The sequence below is a fragment of the Podarcis muralis genome, chromosome 11, assembly GCF_964188315.1.
Source record: "Podarcis muralis chromosome 11, rPodMur119.hap1.1, whole genome shotgun sequence".
Lineage (NCBI taxonomy): Eukaryota > Metazoa > Chordata > Lepidosauria > Squamata > Lacertidae > Podarcis > Podarcis muralis.
In genome coordinates, this window is record NC_135665.1 from 40,860,211 (window position 1) to 40,879,395 (window position 19,185).

Consider the following 19,185-nt stretch of genomic DNA (forward strand, 5'->3'; position numbering starts at 1 on the left):
TGTCCATTATATTCAGCATTTTAAAATATTAAAATAAAATCACTTTATTTTAAGTAACAAAAACTCAAAAAAATTGCATGTTACATGGTTTTGAGAATCATGTTTATCAGCAGATATGACAACCATGTGATACCTTGCTTGTGTGACCAGAAATGCCATATTATTTCATAACACTATATAACACATTAAGTAATAAATGGATGACAAAAGACCAGTCTGGATAATACTTGAGTCCTATTAAATCCTAGATAACTACTCCCCATCTAGTCATGTAATATCGCCCTGAATCTTTTCAAATATTAGTAGCAACGGAAAATAATAGAATTTTACAAACTCTCTTATAGTTAATCATATAAACGTATCTTTAATTTTGTTTATATGTCCTCTGAAGTTTTCTAAGGCTGCAATCCTATATACACATACCAGAGAGCAAGTCCCATTGAACATAGTGGGATTTATTTCTGAGTGAACATGTATAGGATTCCACTGTGAATTATTCAAGTGACATTTGCTTATAATATGTGTGTGTGTGTGTGTGTGTGTGTGTGTGTGTGTGTGCTTAGGATAATAGCCAAGATGAAGAACACTACCTTAAACACATACAATGATTAGCACTAGTATAGTGAGGTTTTTGAACAATTATTGTTGTCAAATTGAAATAATAATCAGGAACTCCGGTATTAGAGAATATCAACTTGACCCTAGTAATGAAAAGCAGTGTGTTTCCTTAATTTTGATTCATCTTAGTCTAATGCTAAAACTTCTGCACCAGCAAATAAGTGCTTAGATCTAGAAGTAATGATTTCCACTAACAGAGTGTTACAAATGCTGTGTCATGGTGGGTTTTTACTGGTGCTGCCTACTGATGCCAGAATAAATGTTTAGAACTTGAGTATTAATTTAAAACATTAGTAGAATATATAACTTGCCACATTTTTTTCTGCTTTTGGTGGGAGTGATACAAAAATAGAAGAAATTGTGTTTTACCTTCCTTTTCTGCAGTGTAATTTTACAAATATATTTGCCAGCTGAGTTTGTATTAATGAAATCTGAAGTTTTTAAAAATATACAGTATCATCAATTTGTATTAGAAAAGAATTGTGGGGGGAAATGTCCTGTAGTGTGTAAATTTTTTATCATTGCTTACTTCATATGTACATATGCATAAACTGCATACAATTTTTTCCAGACCGTCAGGTGGAGGAAAATATTGCCTTGGAGAAAGGAAAAGATATCGCTCCTGTAATACTGATGTGAGTAATTCAAAGTTAAGCTAAAATCCAACAATCTTAGATGAGGAGGAGGAGAATTTATTTATTAAATTTGTATACAACCCGTCATCTGAAAATCTCGGGGTGGTATACAAGATAAAAACAAAAAACAATAGTCCCCCTCCTACAAACACATTTCAAAGGATATAGGGTGTTAATCAGCTAATGGTTGGGTTGAAGACAAATGTTTCTGCCTGGTGCCTAAAAGTGTATAAATAATGAAGACACCAGGTAAGCCTCCCTAGGATGAACATTTGACAGATGGGGAGCCACCACAGAAAAGGTCCATTCTCATATTGCCACCCTCTGGGCCTCTTGTGGAGGAGACTTACAGAGAAGAGCCTCCAATGATGAATCGGAGGGCCTGGGTTCATTAGGAGTAACGTATCTTGCCTTTGAGCAATATGTGGCCTCCTTATGCCCAATCAGAAACACATTTCAGATAAGACCAATGATTCGTCTCCTTGTTTTCAACCTTATGCTGGTGGTGCACATATGCTGGTACAGGAATGAACTGACATATCCTCACTGCTATACTGGTGTAACTGAAGTTTTGCTAGCATTCCATAATTTCACTGTTGTAGTGGAGCTTCCACTATAGCTCTTCACATGATGTACCTCAAGGGTAGAATTTTACTCTTAGTGCTGCTTGATATTTCTATCTTCCACTTTTAAGCACGAAGGACTGGGAGACCAGGGTTCAAATTCCCACTCGGCCATGAAGCTTGTTATGTGACCTACGTCACTGAGTTGTTGTGATGAGAAAATAAAGAGGGAGGAGAACTATGTACACCACCTTCAGTTCCTTGAAGGAAAGCAGGATCAATCAGTTATGAAGACAAAGTACATTCAGATAAACAGTTAAAAGCTGCAGTCATATCTAATACTGAAATACTGAGAGCAAGGTTTAGAGTATTCTTTAAATTAGGAAAGGCAGAAAACTGTAACAATTTTTCTCCATTGTGCTTTTTGCTGCATTTTAAAGGTAGTATACATGAAGCTATCCATGAAGTTTTGATTATCAACAGTTCCCTTCAGAGATTGCATTCCCATTGTTACCTTTGGAGTAAAGGCTAAATTCCATTTACTATTATGAGAAAATGTGAAGGGAGGAAAAATAATATTTTTAATGAACACTCCTTTTAGATCTTAATATAGTTAACATTCTATCATATCAGAATATATTAATAATTATCTTCTTAACAGTGCCTCATCTGCATTTCATTTTTAATAGGTACGCATGTTTTGAATTAGTGTAATGTCATGAGGGGATGCACAAATGTTCTGACATTCAGCAATTTAAGTCCTACTGTAACATGTGGTGATTAAAAACTGTAGTCATTGATTGTAAATTTATTAACATGGCTTTAATGAAACACAAAGTTGCTGAGATAGACCCATTTTCAGGATTTATGACAGACCTTATTACTCATCACTCTTTGAAGCAAAAGACATTGGAAGGGAGAGACATTTGATTAATGTGTGAATTAAAAGGCCACAAGTTTTGTGTGCTTGTCATTATTTTAATGAAGAATGTGATGCTTACACCCACTGACATTTGTAGGGGTTTCTTGTGTCAGCATTCACTATTCCTTTTGTAATTTAAAAAGTATTACTCCCTAAAGTTCTTATTATTCCTAAACAAAAATCTCAGCATTTTTACTTCAAACAACAGCTAATTTTCCTTCTCTTCCCTTTGACCCTTTTAATCCTTTGGAAAAAGCATAGACAACTCCAACACATTCTTCAACAAAATCCTTCAGACATTGTTTGGCCTTTGATGGATAACATGTTTCCTAATATTAAAATTGAGGGAATAAGATTAAACCTAATCTGTAAAACCTGGAAACAAGAAGTAGCAACAACTTCCAGCTTTACCAGTTATCTCATATTGTAAGCTGGTTTGCATATACTGTAACTCTTAACTAGAGCTTTCCAAACTGTATGTCGTGACATGTTATTGTGTCGGCTGCAGTGTGTAGGTGTGTCACGCGAATGCTCCCCATGCTCCTCCTAAGGCTGGAAAGGGTTAGTTTAACCAAGGGGTCGGCAAGGCTTACCTGCCTGGGCCGGTTCACTGCTGCAGAGCCCCCTCTGTGGGCCAGATCCTGTGAGTGTGTGCGCTCGCGATTTCCAATGTCTGTGTCTGTGTGCAGAGGTGATTTCTGGCACTGCTCAGTGAGTCCCTGCGCCAGTTTAGCGCAGTGCGCGGGGACTCACCAAGTGGGCAGCTCAGTTCAGGAGCGGCTTGTGGGCCAGTCAAATGACCCCCATGGGCCACTTGTGGCCCATGGGCCTTAGGTTGCTGACCCCTGGTTTAACCTTTGGTTTGCTAGTAAAACTGAATTACTGTGTCACGAAATGATGCGTGCCAACATGAAAAGCTCTGCTCTAAACCATAGTTCAGCACTGTGCCTGCAAGCTCACACTCTCCTCCTTTAACTCTCCTCATGCACATCTGAGAGAAGGGTTTGGCTAGCATTTACTTTTCGTTACATATAATCCAGGCTTGTTATGTATTAAGCAGAATTTTTTTGGCTTAATAGAAATTCTGGTCAGTTTCAAATCTGGACACCCACTGAGATTCATCTACTGTAATAGCGGGGTCAAGATTTCAGTGGATGCAAGCGATTTTATCCTCCAAATGCTTTGCAAACAAGTCACAATGAGCTACTGCTGGTTCTGTCACCTCCTTTGGCCAGACTGTAAGAGGCCCCACACTACCCAGAAAAGCTTTGCCGGACAGAACAATGAGGATGCAATGGAGGCAGCAAAGTATGCCTTCTTTGCTGCCTTCACTGTCACTAGGTAGGCTCAATGATGACTCACATTCAAACCACTTCCCAGCCTCAACCTAAGCTCTGGAGTATACCAGGGAACCAAAAAGACTCCACTAAGCAGAAGAGGGCACTCCAGAGTGATTGTGTCAACTGCTTGAGCCATTTGGATGTTCCAGGGGTTGGCCAGAGCTTCAGCAAGAGCACCAGTCACATCAGCCAGAAAAGTCCTCCAAGCCATCTGGAAACCCATTGGATCCATCTACCTCTGAGTGCAGACCACCCTAATAGGTCCTCTGCAGAGGGGGAAAGGTGCTGGAAGCCTAAATCTCAACAGGAAGTGATAGGACCATGACAAGGGATTGATGTCAATATCCCCCACTTTCAGATCTCCCAGCTGAGAAAACAAGGTCCAGAATATGGCCTGCCACATGTGTTGGTGACATGTTGGGACATCCCCATGCCCGTCATGGCAGTGAAGTCCTGAGCCACCTCAGAGCCAGTCACCTCCACATGGATGTTGAAGTCTCCCCAAACCAGCAGTCTTGGTCCTCAACACCGTCTCCAATGAGATCAGCTCAGACAGGGAGACTGCTGGGCAGCCGAACTGGTCACACTCCCCTATATCTGCCTTTGATGACCATCAGCCAGTAAGCTTCAATAGGTGTACTTACTTTAAAGAGCAAGACTCCACCATCACTGGCTATTCTTTGTACCTGTTTTAGCTGGAAGAGTTAGAAAAAGGGTGAAAGTACATGCCTCAAGTAGCAACTGCCACTTGAAATGAAGAAATCCATAATAAAAGCTTTCCCATTTTCTTGCCAGAGGGAGAGAGCTTGCACTGGCAATTGTGCCGTGAATTGCATCCTTTAAGGTCACATCTGACAATTTAACAAGGTAATCCACTACACATTCTATTGCAAAATACAGAGCAAGATTCTCCCTTTCTGTTGGCAAAGCACTTGCCAATAGAGTGAAAAATCGAACTACAGAATTCTATTGTTTATGTGAAAACATTTTTCTCATGGTTGGCTTGACTTTTGGCAGGAGTTTTGCTCCCTACCAAACCAGCGACTTTGATGCCCACATTGAGCAATACAAAATCCAAGTACAGTGCTTACTGTTAACTGGGTGACCTGCAGAGCCGTGACCTAGAGAAAGGTGCTCTTTCTCCAAATGACTAGAAAGGCTTGCACATTTCAACAATAAGCAAATATCCCAATCAGAAGTGAAAAAAGAATGCCTTTCTTGTAGTTCCACCCTCCCCAATTTAACCACACACATTTAGCACCATCCCTCATTTTGGCCATGACCAAACCACAGAGAAAATGTCATGTCTTGTAGTTGAAACCACAGTGAAAGAAAAAGACATTTGCCTGAGGCAGTGTTTCTCAGACAGTGGGCCTTGAGTCATTTTCAGTGCTTCAGCTTACCCTTACTTGCCCAAGTAAAGTTGATCAGGATACATAAATGTTGGTGGATGTGAAGAAGATTGTCCTGTAATTAATGCAAAAGCCTATATCTGTTCAAGTAGTAATACAAGAGCTAAACATCATTAATGTTTCATATTCCCCACATGTATAAAACATTTTAGTCACATTTTACAAACTGACTGGAGAAGCATGATGCAGCAACCTACATTGGCTGCTATTATCTGGTTCTATTAAACTTATATAGCAGAATCTTTGATTTAGCAAAGCCTTGCTCTCATCTTGGCATTCTTCATGTGGCACAACTATTGACAATAATAAGTCTTTGAGATTGACTCCTAGTATACTCCTATGAGATTGAGCTCCAGCAAAGCAGCCTAGGGCATTAGATGGGAAGGTTTTAATTCTGGACACAACCAATTGAAATCAAAATAGTTCAGTATACAACTGAGGTGGCAATTGTATTCACATTTATCTGACTAGACATGCATAGGACTGCGAACCTATCCTGTGAACTGCCCTGAGATCTTGTGATGAAGGGTGGTATATAAGTAATAATAACTGCATTTTAATTAGGATTGAGGCCTGCAGTTTTAAAATTGTGATACTAATGAAGAATTTGTGCCTAGTCTTTACATAAACAAAGTGAATAATGACATGCATTTGAATTAAAAGGTTTATTTTACGTTCTTAAAATAACTTGATAACTGACATTCCAGTTTTAAAATCAAAGAAGCAGGATTAAAAAAGCAAGCAATTATGATATATTGTTTGGCAACTTTATTTGAAACAACTTTTATTGTGAAATTCAGTGGTCTTATGCAGAGCCGTTAATGTGTGCCTTTTAATATTTAAGTTTAGCAAATACTAACTTATTTCATTTTTTTATTAGCCATGTCCTTTTGGGGCCCGCGATTTTCGAGAAAAACAGTGTGCAGACTTTGACAATATGCCTTTCCGAGGAAAATATTACAACTGGAAACCATATACAGGAGGTAATACATTGTTTTGTAATCATACTGCTTGAGGAAGACATGGTGCGGAGGCCTTTACCTGTCCAAATGGACCTTGGGGGGGATGGCATAAGCAGTACTGCTGATATTCATATCCAAGCCCTCAATACTTAGCATTCTACAGCATCTTAGGCTATATAACAGGTAATGACATATCATTATCTTAAGCAGGTCAATAGCCCATCCTTTGAACTTCCCTACAGGTTATTCCTTCTTCAAGTGTATGGAGGCTCAAACTAGAACTGGATTGTGGCTGAGCAGGTTTGTCAGAAAGGAGGCTCTTGCTGAGAAGGCTATTCTGGAGGACTATCTGGATTGCTCAACTCAAAAATACTCACTGCTGCTGGAACTGAATTCCAAGCTCTCCCTCTTAGCATATACTTAGTCCAGTGATGGCCAGACTTGGCTCTCCAAGTTGCTTTGGGACTAAAAGTCCCATCATCCCTGACCACTGGTCCTGTTAGCCAGGGATGATGGGAGTTGTAGTCCCAAAACAGCTAGAGGGCCAAGTTTGGCCATCACTGGCCTAGTCCAAGGCTACCCAGTTCCTTTTTAACATCAGAGCAGCTAAGCCAATGGCATCAATATAAGTGGGTCAGGCAGAGAGGCTAGAAGCTGAAGAGGAAATTGTAAGTGTGAAGAAGACATGGAGAGTACAGAACCAGGCTGACCCACTCGTTAGGCGAAATGAGACAATTGCCTTAGTTGGCCGGGGCAGAGGTGGCAAATTAGCACAATTCCGAACCCTGCTTGCTTGCTTGCCTTGCCTGCTTGCCCACCACTGCTCTTCCCCCTGCATTCTTGTCACACTGTTCCTGGGGTGCCTTGGTTGTAGCAGAGGTGAACAGTAGCTGCTCAACCTTTCATCAACCACTTTGAGGTTGTTTAACTGCTTTGAGTTCCTTCTTACAATCAAGTGGTATATAAATTTTATGAAATGCTAGAAGTACTGTGACCACAGGCATTGGCTGCACAGTATTGGTAGTGTCAGTAGCAACCACAAAGTTGTCTGCAGGGGTAGCAGCTGGTGTCAAAAATGGTCGCAGCAGTTGCAGTGGCAAGAAACGGTGAGGCATGGTTCGCCACACTTACCACCTTGTGCACATATTGTGAACTTATGAATTGTAAATATAATATAATATAATACAATAGTATTTTTATTTGCCTAGGTGGTGTTAAGCCATGTGCATTAAACTGCTTAGCAGAAGGTTACAACTTTTATACGGAACGTGCCCCTGCAGTGATCGACGGAACGCAGTGCAATGCAGATTCGCTAGATATTTGTATCAATGGAGAATGCAAGGTACCATGCTTCTTATTAATTTACACCAAATCAACTCGAAAACATTTCCCTATCAGAACCTCATCTAATGTAAAAGCTACCAATAATAAACTATTTGGGGTACTCATCCTTTTCCATGGGGTTCAGAAAAGTTTCCAGACTAGCAGCACTTGTGCCAGTTTCAGTGATCTGCTTTGAATGGTGGCTCTAAATTAAAGGAGCTGCTGAGAGTAGAACATTCTGAACTTCTCTGAATTGTTGCATACATTCTTTCAAGCGCATGAAGAAAATACTATAACTGCTACTTGTTGGTTTGTTTTTTGATTACCAACAATATTAGCAATCTGATCCTAAGGTGCCTCAGCATCCAAGTGCTTAGGATGGGGGAATAGCAGGTACAGCAGTGCAGTGTCACAAAACAGTGGAATGGTGTACAGTGGTACCTCGGTTTACGAACTTAATTCATTCCGGAAGTCCGTTCTTAAACCAAGGCAAGCTTTACCTATTGAAGCCTCCCACCACCTGGGCCCTTCCACTGTTCGGCTTCCATTTGTCTTCTGAAGTAAAGTTCACTAACCAGAACACCTACTTCCGGTTTTGTGGAGTTCGTACACTGAATAGTTCATTAACAGGGCTGGTAACCAAGGTACCACTGTAATTTATAATGTACAATGCAAAATATGCGGTACAAATGTTCAGGTGTTCATGTAAAGAAATAATAGCTTCTTATTATTTGCAGTTTCTCATTGTCATCACCATAAAACAGAAAAGCAAGAGCGATTTCACAACAATTTTGTTTGAGAATAATTTAAGAATGCCATTAATTTGGCCATAAATTTCTAAAACTACTGTCCCCAGTGTTTTTAACTGAGGATGCAATTATCTTATTGCATAATTATTCTGATTGTACCTATTTTCAGCATGTTGGGTGTGACAATATTTTGGGATCAGATGCTAAAGAAGACAGATGTCGAGTATGTGGAGGAGATGGGAGTACATGTGAAGCTATCGAAGGTTTTTTCAATGACACATTGCCCAGAGGAGGTAAGTGTGAAGGCATTTGCCAAAATTTTCTTAACTATAAAAGGACTACAGTTTAGGAAGTAATTAAATATAGCAGTAACTCTTGCTGATGCCATTCCACACCCCACTACAATCTAGCCAGCTGTTGGATTGGGCATAACTTACTTGAGTCCCTGTCCATTTGTCACAAAACTATTCTGGTGCTGGTTAATATAAAATTGTTGCCTACTTTTGACCCAGCCCTGTTACTTCTCCTCCCTTCCATTATTTCCTGCTACTTGCATGTTGTAAGCTGCCTTAGAAATGTCTGGTTATCATGTAAGAAAAGCAAATATAGATATTATTATTGCTTCATAATTCTGGGATTGAAGTGTGACTCATTTAGGACATGAATTTATGAAAAGGAGAATCCAAGAAGAATCCAGAAATAATGTAGGAGTTTCAACTTTTCTGTTTCATTCAGACTTACACCAGAGTCATTTGTCTGTGTCTTTGTCATAAGAATGGTCCAGACCATTTCCCCATTGTTGCTGAAGCTAATCAGTTAAAGTTGCAGCACCACCTTGTAGTTGAAGGCAGGAAACTTAAAATAAGTAGGCTGCTCCCAGAATCCAATTCACTTTCCTGCCTTTGTTGAAGTGGTTAAGCTCATATCTGGAAGTGGAGTGAGGGCTCTGAAGTTGAGGAGGAGCTCTCCCAGCATTTAATCTATAATATATATAGAAGAATGTCAATAGCTATTGGGCTTAACTACCCATCCTGCAGAGCTCACCTGTGCAGCAGTGTTAGCTGAACCAAAGTCTTCTGTGAAGTCACTCCCAGTGTCTGCTGCTTTTAAAATTATAACTTAAGGCAGAGTGGGATGCTCCCCTACAATATAACAAGTCTATGTCTCTGGCTAACTGACACCACTGCTAGAGTTAATATTGTACGTTGTTTGGGGTTGAAAGTTGCTTTGGGCAAGATAAAGTGACTAACAAATGTAATAAACATAATAATAATAATATTATTATAATTATCTGCTGCTGTTAATACTGGATAGAAAGCTTTCAGGGATATGGCCCACAATAAAGGGAAGAGCTTCCTTTCTTTTTTTCTTTTTTTTTAAATTTTTATTGGGTTTTCACATTTTATATAAACAACACAAACACACAAAGACAAAAACAAAACATGTATAATTTCAAATCCTTACTTTCTTAGCCACACTCCCTGACTTCCCCCCACCTCCCCTTCATACATCCCAGTTCCAATAGTTAACTCAGCAAGTTCTTATCTCTCATCCTTACAGTATTATTATCATTTTTTAACTTAGTTCTTCTTAATTAACCAAATTTAACTTATACAAATCCCTTATAAACATTATATCCTTTTCTAAGGTCGACCCAAATTCCCTTCCACAATTTTCCATTTTTATGTTAATTATTGATCATGGTAACTAAACACAAAAATCATAAAAAGTTCTTAAAATTCTGCTCTCACCTCCCCCCCTTCCCCGGTTTCGGTCCCCTCCCAGAAAAGTGTCCACAGTAACAGTTCTTAGCCTGGATTTCTCACGTCCGAGGCCTTCAAATCTCTGTCAGTCCCTCTCTGCCGGTTTTGTTGGTAGCCCTTTATGTTGGTCATCCAGTCTCGAAGGAGCTCTATCACAGTAAAGTCAAAGTTTCTTCCAACCAGTCCTCCATGTTCAAAGGGGGAGCCCCAATCGTATTTCTTATTTCTTTTAAATCCAAATATTCCAAGTGTCCCAGAGGCTCCCTCTTTCATCTTAAACAGATTTGTAATCCATGGATCTTCTTCCTTGTATTCCACAAATGTAGGCTTCTGGTTGGCGCTTTCCACCTGTATTTTTTCCACTCCTTCTTCCCTCTCCTCTAATTCTGAAAATGTCTCTTCTGATTCGGCTGCAGAGTTTTTTCCAGTCAAGTCCTTAACACAATCAGCAGAATTGCTTACTTTAGAATTCAAGGTCGCAATCCCTATAGCCATAGCTGTGCTCTGGTCTTGTAATTTTCCCACGAGAAAGAACATTTTTTCCAGCTTGGCCTGTAATTTTCCATCTGCAGCCATTGTTATGTCTCCAAATTCCCCCTAGAGGGATTCTGGTTACTTAGTAGTCCTTTTCCAACAGTCCGTTACCTTGTTATTTATTTCTTCTTTATTTCCAACAACTTAAATTCAAATGTAGCACATTTAATCCGCAAAGATAATAAGTAACAAATTTTTCTAACTTTGACAGCTCGTTTGACAGCTCCTTTGACAGCTGTCAAACTCCTTATGTCTCCTCAACAGGCTCGCACACAGGATGCTCCCGGGTCCGGGGGGGGTTACACAGAAACTTCTAAAATTCAGCTCTTACTCTCCAGCACAAAACTTCTTATTTCAATCGTGGAATTAATATCTTTTATCTCACAAGGAGAGGAATGGTCTCTCCACCTTAGTTATCCGATTCTTGCTTTAAATCATCTGTAGGAAGGGGGGTGCGGACTTCCCTTTAGCACATCCCCCGGTCGTACCGAATTCGAAGGAAATAATTTTTTAAGTCCAAATTCCGTTCTACTCATGGGTTTTTTCTTTACGAGTCCGAATTGCAAGGAAAAAAGTCAGCGCTCTCCGGCCATGGCTCGCGGCTTCACTCCACTGAAGTAGCGGTTTACTCACAGCACCACGCCACTCTCCGTACCCTCTCCGAAGCCTTTAAAAAGGCTCTTCGTGGGTCGGGGGGGCGCTTAAGGTGCCCGCCGAGTCACCAAGTCCGCAGGCTTCAGCACCTGCGGTTTCTGAGGGTCCCCGCGTCGCCGCGGCGGCAGGACCCGTCTCCAGCAGAGCCGATTCCCTCCGGAGCTCGGAGGGAATCCGCCATTAGCCGATCGCGCTAACCCGGAAGTCCGGAATAGCTTCCTTTCCTCTTGTTGAGATAGTAGGTGTTTTCAATCAGTTATTTTGAGGCTTTCAATCCCAATATAGACTTGGAGATTCCATACCCAGTCAAGGTGTCTGATTTCAATGGCCTATTTGAGCTTGACAAGGATGCAAACTGGATTCTGGGAGCTACCCAGTTCCTTCAAGTTTGCTTACCCTATACCACAATGTGGCATTTAAACGTGCATTGATAAGCTTTTACTAGCAATATAGAACTACCATTCAGATAGAAACCAATGGTCCTTTTTAATCCTTTCAATATTATATTGTAATTCCTAGAAAATTTACAAGCATGGGTGCAGCTATAAACGATAACATAAAATAAGTTTCACCTTTGTCCTGTAGGCTACATGGAAGTGGTTCAGATTCCAAAAGGTTCTGTTCACATTGAAATCAAAGAAGTGGCTGTGTCAAAGAACTACATTGGTAAGAGGATGCTCTTATATTGCTTGTAAAAACTCAATTAGGTTTGGATTCAAATAACAAAATTATGGCATGCACCAGATTACATACAATTGCATAGGTCTACAAATAACATTAAGACTGCCTATTTACCTAACTCCATTTAATTTATGAGAATATGTATCTGTCATTGCATTTAACATGTCTCTTTTTAATTTCTTTTAAGTAACAGCCACAGTGACCTGATCAGGGCTGTGGTGTGAGGAGAGGGGTGTTAATTCTTCCCCTTCTATGAACCACATAAAAATTTCCAGCCCACCCTAAAGCTGTTGGTAGCCTTGAAAGGAAAACTTATGTTGGTACAAGTGGAAGCTGTCTTCTGAAGCTAGCAGCAGCTTCGGGGTGTCTAATTTAACCAGGTTGAAAGAGTTAACTTTTCCATCTCAAATACCACAGTCCTGTTGCTTATTTCTACCCCCAGCTGCTCTTTAACAAAAAAAGGGCCATGTTGAATATAATCATGCCTTTAATGCCACATCTAGGTTGCCTTGAGAGGCATATGTTGGGTTGAATGTACATTTATTGCACTGATTTATGCAAAAACGGCTGCTTACCCAGTTGGCAGGTGAGTGGCGGTTATGACCTGGTGCGGCATAACCCCCATCCTCCTGGAGCCACGCCATGTTTCTGCAGCTGTTGGCTCTTCCCCCTGGCCAGCACGGTGTCTCCTGGGTCCCCACCAGACCCAGTTTGAATTCAGCCAATCTGCGACAGCCCAGGGGGCAGGCCCTGGGAGTGGACTACAAGGTGGTAGTCTTCACTCTGGTCCGCTCCCTGCTCATTTAAGCAGGTCGGTGCTGCTCACCACAGCACATTTGGCCCAGAGCATCACCCACTCAGCCCACCCTCTAATCTCTCTTTACATTTGCAGCCTCACTTGTCTTCTACAGGTCTGCAGGCTTTGTTATGGTTTTTAATGGTTGCTGTTTTCAGAGCTGGGAATGAATTTTTCCTGTGTGCCAGGTTTTGCCTTCCCCATAGCAATAGTCACAACTTTGGTGGTTTAGGCCTTGGGTACCAGCATCTGATGAAGGGGTGAAGTGGTGACTCACCTGCTTCTTGCAGTGGCTTTAACAGGGTACCCTGTTAGTGGGGTCTTGAGGGAAGACTCTGTCCAAAGTCAGAACCGTGTGGCTGAAGGGCCATAGAGCTTCCCTCAGCAACTTGGGAGAAACCATCTGTGTAAACCTGTGTTTTGGGATGGTCCCATCTCCCCCCTAACTGACCCTGTCATGCCTCAGACTCCCAGCAGGGGGCTGAGAGTGAAATCAATAAAGTTGTGTCCTTTTAACCCCAAATTGTTGTCGTGTTCCGTTATTTTACCCCTTGGGTGGCTTAGCTCCCATGGGAGGGGGTACTGCTGGTGCAAATCTCAGCTGTTCAGGGCCTGCTTGCTTTGCTCTAAGACACAGAAGTAGGACCAGGCAGTTGCTAAGAGCAGAGTTGTGGGGGTTATGGAAATTGGGGCTCTGAGGAAAGTGGGTGGGGCCTCAAGTAAGTTGATCCCTAATATATGGGAAGCAGGGAGTGTTTCAGGCTAATGGTAAAAGAAGACCAGCTTGTGTTAGTTCATTCTGACGTCTGATTAATATTTTGTTCGTTTGTTTGTCTATTTATAAGCTGCCCTTTTCATAAAATATATAAAGGCAGCTTACAATATAAAAAATAATGTGAGCTGCTGTCTTGGATAACCACTTTCACATAAGTCAGATCCCCATTCCTCAGTGGTAATTTTTAAAACCAGTAATAATGAAGATTGAATGAATGCCATGGTTACTTCCTGTGCCATCACCACTGGCTCCCAGAAAGTGAGGCAGCAGCATAAGAAGTAAATTGAATCTATCTGATCCTCATGGTTTCTGATTAAAGCCATTATTATTACAAAAATGAGACCTGACCACACAGAAAATGTCAGTTATGCAATGCAGATTCACATAGATTAATTCTCAGTCCTTTCCTTTTTTGGGGTCTTTACCCTGTGCCATTCTTCTACTACAAACCGCATGAGTTTAAGGTATCTCTGAAGCATTTTGTCATTTTTTATTTTGAATTAAGAGCTAGTCGTGTTTAGAATTGGAGTAGTTTCCATTGGTTTCTTAACTCCAGAAATCTCTGAAGCAGACTGACATAAGATACAGCCCCACTGCAACTTATTAAGCTGTTTCCAGTAATGGGCACCAAACAATATAGGTAGATTTAATGTGACATTATATACTGATTACTACTTTTGTAAGTGTGGGAATAATTAAATGACACTGTGGGAATAATTAAAATGGTTTAGTATCAGCGCAAAAGTGGTAGTGGCAAATGCTAGTGTGTAAGGTGGAATCAAAAAATCAACAAAAGGGGGAGAAGTAGAAAAATGCATTGCTAAGTTGTCTTGCCCATGCCCTCCCTCTTTCTCCACGAAATAGTATACTTTAGGTTTTGTCTGCAAAACCTGGAACAGTTGTACATTGGCTTTGTGCCTGAATGTAGCCACCACAAGTGATTCTTGCCAACTTGTGGTCCCAAGCCACAGGATCCATGTTACAGCCACAGTTACAAAAATGTTTGTTAAATATTACCCTGTAACACCCTAGAGAACAAAGATACCGATTGGATATTTTAATGCCTATAGTTACCTAGTTATAGAATGAAAACTAAAACAAACAAAATATTAGAAAAATTGTTCTAATTAGAGAGCTAGAGTTATACTGTGACTGCCACAAAAGAATAATTAGAAACAAACAAAATTTCTTTGGAAAGTAACATTGTCATCATTTTAAAAATAGATCATACTGTGGAAGACATGCTACAAAGTAAGCATAACATTGATTTATGCAAATTTCTGAAGCTGAACTAGAATTTCTGAAGCTGAACTAGGATATTAAAAGCTGTTCAACAACCCTTTGCAAGTTTAAGAGAACTGTAGAATACTCATGAGCCATAGAATCTTTTCTTGCTGGCGGTGGGGGGTGGGGGTCAGATCTTTATCTCTTCACCACTGAAAAGCCAAATCTGACAGGTGCCCACCTTTCAATCACCTGAATTCACTATGACATCATTTGATGCTACACTTTGAATCCCTGATTGTTTAATCACTTTGTGCATTTTTTTAAGCTTTAAAATCTGAGGACGATGACTATTATATTAATGGTGCCTGGACTATCGACTGGCCTAGAAAATTCGATGTTGCTGGGACAGCTTTCCATTATAAAAGGCCAGCAGATGAACCAGAATCTTTGGAAGCCTTAGGCCCTATCTCAGAAAATCTCATAGTCATGGTAAAGTAGTTCAATTACCTTTTTAAAATATGTGAGTTCATGTCTAGCAGTCTGGAATTGAAAAGTGAAGCTGTACCCATGGAAAAGGATCAGATTATTTTGAGCTTTGTCCTCCACTAGACATCTCCATTAGCCACATTCATAACCATTCTTCAGCCAGAATCCAAATTATTTTCACGTGCCCTCAGTTAGTTTCATATACCCATAGGGGCTTTGGAGTGATGTTTCTCAGACAATTGTTCTGTGCCCTCCTGCAGCATAGCAAACTAATTCAAAAATGAGGAGATTTTATTAAGCATTTTGTAATCTTGCATGAGAGTGTGCAAAGTTAATAAATAAATCACTGCACATGCTCAAACGCTTCGGATTCTTGTAATTGCATTTTTTTAATGCTTATTGCTTTTTACGTTAAGGCCAGTTTCCCTCTGGGATTAATTCCTTCTGTAGTTCCATCTGTTGTTCCATTATAGTTATATGTAGAAGTGAGAGAATGTGTTAGGTAGGCAATTTAAACATTAGGTATAGAACAGTCTTATCAGTAGCAATTTAAAATCAAATGTATTTTTCATGGATACTTGCAACAGCATCTCTGCTGCCTTTAAAAACCACGTTGTAGATTTTCTGCATTGGCCCAGTCTGCTGTGTATGAGGCATTGCCTCACTCTCAAGAAATCAAGAGCTTTGATGGGTTTAATTCAGATTATTTTTCAATTATGAAAATTTGTAGATATTCCAAACAAGGCAATCATATTTACTTCACCAACTTTTATGGCCTCTAACATAGGGAGCATGGCAAGCTTATTCCAAACCTTTGAGCTCAGCACAATTTAGACTGCAATCTGATGTGTGCTCTTTTGGGAGCATGTTCTATTGAACCCACTGGGACTTACTTCCAAGTAAGCCTGTTAAGGCTTGCATTGTTAGCATGCCACTTCTTTTTTGCTACAAAGCTGACAGGAACATTTTATTATATTATTGCTTTTCTAATTCCCCTTGAGGGATCATGCTGCATTTGACCGGGGGCACACACTTTCAGCTTTCAACTATTTCAGTTTGGAAAGATAGATATAAGTAATTATTCTAAATTCTAGGAATGTTGCAAGGATTTTCAGAACTGTTCTCTGGAAGTAAATATCTAGTACAAATGCAGCCATTGTTTAAATATCAGTGCACTCTTTTCCAAGTGTTTTAATGGTATAACCAGTTATTTTCAACTGCAGATTTTACTACAGGAGCAAAACCTGGGGATAAGGTATAAATTCAATGTTCCCATCTCTCGTACTGGCAGTGGCGACAATGAAGTTGGCTTTACGTGGAATCACCTACCTTGGTCAGAATGTTCTGCTACTTGTGCTGGAGGTAAGAACTCTCCCATCAAAGCTGAAAGCTAGATAGAAAACTTATTTTTGTTGAGTCTGAATATAATTAAGAATTTTTCTTCCAAATGTTGTTGAAACTTAATGGTGTAATGAGTAGATTTTTGTTTGTATTAGGTTTTCTACAATTTTTATATAATTCCAGACATCAAATACATATGTTTCCTTTTGGCGGAGTATTTATCTTTTCAACTGTCCCAGAAGTAGACTGTTACTTTTATGGAGAATGCTGTAAAATTTGAAGTAATACAATAAACAGGAATTGGAGTATGCATATGTAGTTCTTGATAATTGAGGCAGACTCAGGGCCTGTCTGTCACATATGCTTCCATCAAAGCTTAGCACCATTGCTGATATATTATCTGATAGAGAGAAGTGTTTTGTAATCAGCATCTTTCTGTGATTTCCATGAAAAATGTCATACTGGCTGCATAAACATCCATACTTTTTGGTTTTAATCTGGGTTGTGTCATTTAGGGATATCAAAATAGACTAATTGTTTATTAAAATATCATTTTTAACATTATAAATAGCTTTTTAAGGACTATATATATTCAGAGGTCGTATTTTGCTCCCTTTACTGATGCAGATATCTTTACATATATAATTTTGTTAATGGTGCCACTTAGGATGTTCTGTCTGAAGTTTTCTTTTATATGTATGCCAAAAAAATGTAAGATAGGCACCAGTTATCTAAATAGGTATCAGGCAGAGCTCAATCCCTTGCCTGGAGTAACAGAATCAAGTGGAGTAGCCAAACCTACTACCATATTCAAAGGCCTGCTGGCTCACACCAGCCAGCCAGAAGATGCAACTTGCTTCCAGTTGCATACAGTTCCCTGCTAAAATCTATTTACCTTTTCACTATCCAAAATACTTCCCCCCTCTAAATTAAAAGAACAGAATATTCCAATCAATTGGCCAGAAAACCCAATTGTTCCATTTGAGCCAGGGCACATCAGAGCACGGCAGAATATATTGCAATGCATGGCTTAGTCTTTAAAATGTGAAGCCATAATCTCTGTTCACATGCTGAGTGCATCACACCAGACTAATCAATCCGCCTCTGTTATGCCTGAGATTAAGAAGAATATCTTCCAGGTTTGGGAAAGGAAGTGGAGCCATAAGCAGTCCTGGTTCCTTTCATATCTGCTATAGTGACTGTGCTCTGGATAGGTCTCATAACAACATGTGGAATGTGGAGCATTCCAAGTAAGGCTGAGTTTCCAGTAGCTCAATGAGTCATCTGGTTTTTCTACTTAGACACATAGGAGGGACCTCTTTGCCATAGCTATACTTTTGGATTAGGGTTGGCCGAATGCTGCAGGTAGGTGATTGGCCAGAGAACAGGAGACTGACAGAAATGCTTCCATAAATTCAAGGAAGTATAAAATGTGTGTGGGACCAGAAAGTGTGTGTGGTTTGGAAATTTTGAAGAGGAGATTTAAGAAAAAATGCTTGACATTTTTACTGGGAGGGTTGTGCCCCAGTAGCCCAGTGGGTGTGCCTCTAGTTCTACCACGAGTGAGAACACCACAGGCTATCATGTTCTATCCACCATACGTCCTTTGGCAGCCAGGGGCATGCACACTACCCTAACCATATCCAGCAGCAAGGACCAGTGATTTGGACAGCAGCCATATTCACATTTATCTGGAAGTAAATATCACTGAACTCATTAGAGCTTACCTCGGGAAGATATGTATGGGATCGCACTGTAAGTGTCCTTTTCATTGTGTTTAGTATCGAGTTTGCAAAGGCTTAACTGACAAAGATCAGGATCCAGGGGCCTATATTTGTTGTATTCAAAAGTGTACCTATCTCCAGTGTTGTTTTTTTACCTCCTTTGCTTAAAATAGAACACCTCCATGTCATATCACAAAACTGCTTTTAAATCTCCACCGAGGGTCGCAGTTCAAGAAGCATAAGTTCAAAGCTCCTTTGAGCATGTAGAAATACATAGGTGGTTCTTGAGACCTTGTCTATTGGTCCATAGTAGGTTTTCCATTTTGAGAAAGAAGAAAATAAATATACTATTGAATTATGCAGAAATTAAAGTTGGCGCATCTGCTTACTGGGCCAAGAGAACTATGGCATCAGATGACACTGAACATTTATTTGGGCAATGTACCGTATTTTTCGCTCTATTACACGCACCAGACCATAACACGCATGTAGTTTTTAGAGGAGGAAAACAAGAAAAAAAAATTCTAAACGAAACAGTGGATGTATGATTTTTGTGCTTCATGCTGTGGCCACAGACATGTGATCTGACGGTGAGTTTGGGGTAGCCCAATGCAAAAATCCTGAGGATCCATGTGGATCCATACTTTGTAACCACGTTTTAAGTGGGGAGGGAAGGAAAA

General features: G+C 40.1%; 1 protein-coding gene across 10 annotated transcripts in view; it reads left to right on the top strand.

Moving 5' to 3' along the window:
* Nucleotides 1-19,185, top strand: part of ADAMTS6 (ADAM metallopeptidase with thrombospondin type 1 motif 6) — a 121,483-nt gene that overhangs the window by 87,559 nt on the left and 14,739 nt on the right. For 9 of the 10 annotated variants that reach the window (XM_028749184.2, XM_028749189.2, XM_028749188.2 and 6 more), the window contains 7 exons: nt 1,190-1,253; nt 6,371-6,473; nt 7,661-7,794; nt 8,694-8,817; nt 12,061-12,141; nt 15,280-15,443; nt 16,664-16,802. In XM_028749184.2, coding sequence (XP_028605017.2) covers nt 1,190-1,253; nt 6,371-6,473; nt 7,661-7,794; nt 8,694-8,817; nt 12,061-12,141; nt 15,280-15,443; nt 16,664-16,802 — 809 coding nt within the window. The remainder of the gene's footprint in view (nt 1-1,189; nt 1,254-6,370; nt 6,474-7,660; nt 7,795-8,693; nt 8,818-12,060; nt 12,142-15,279; nt 15,444-16,663; nt 16,803-19,185) is intronic. The other variant, XM_028749187.2, reaches the window with a different exon arrangement.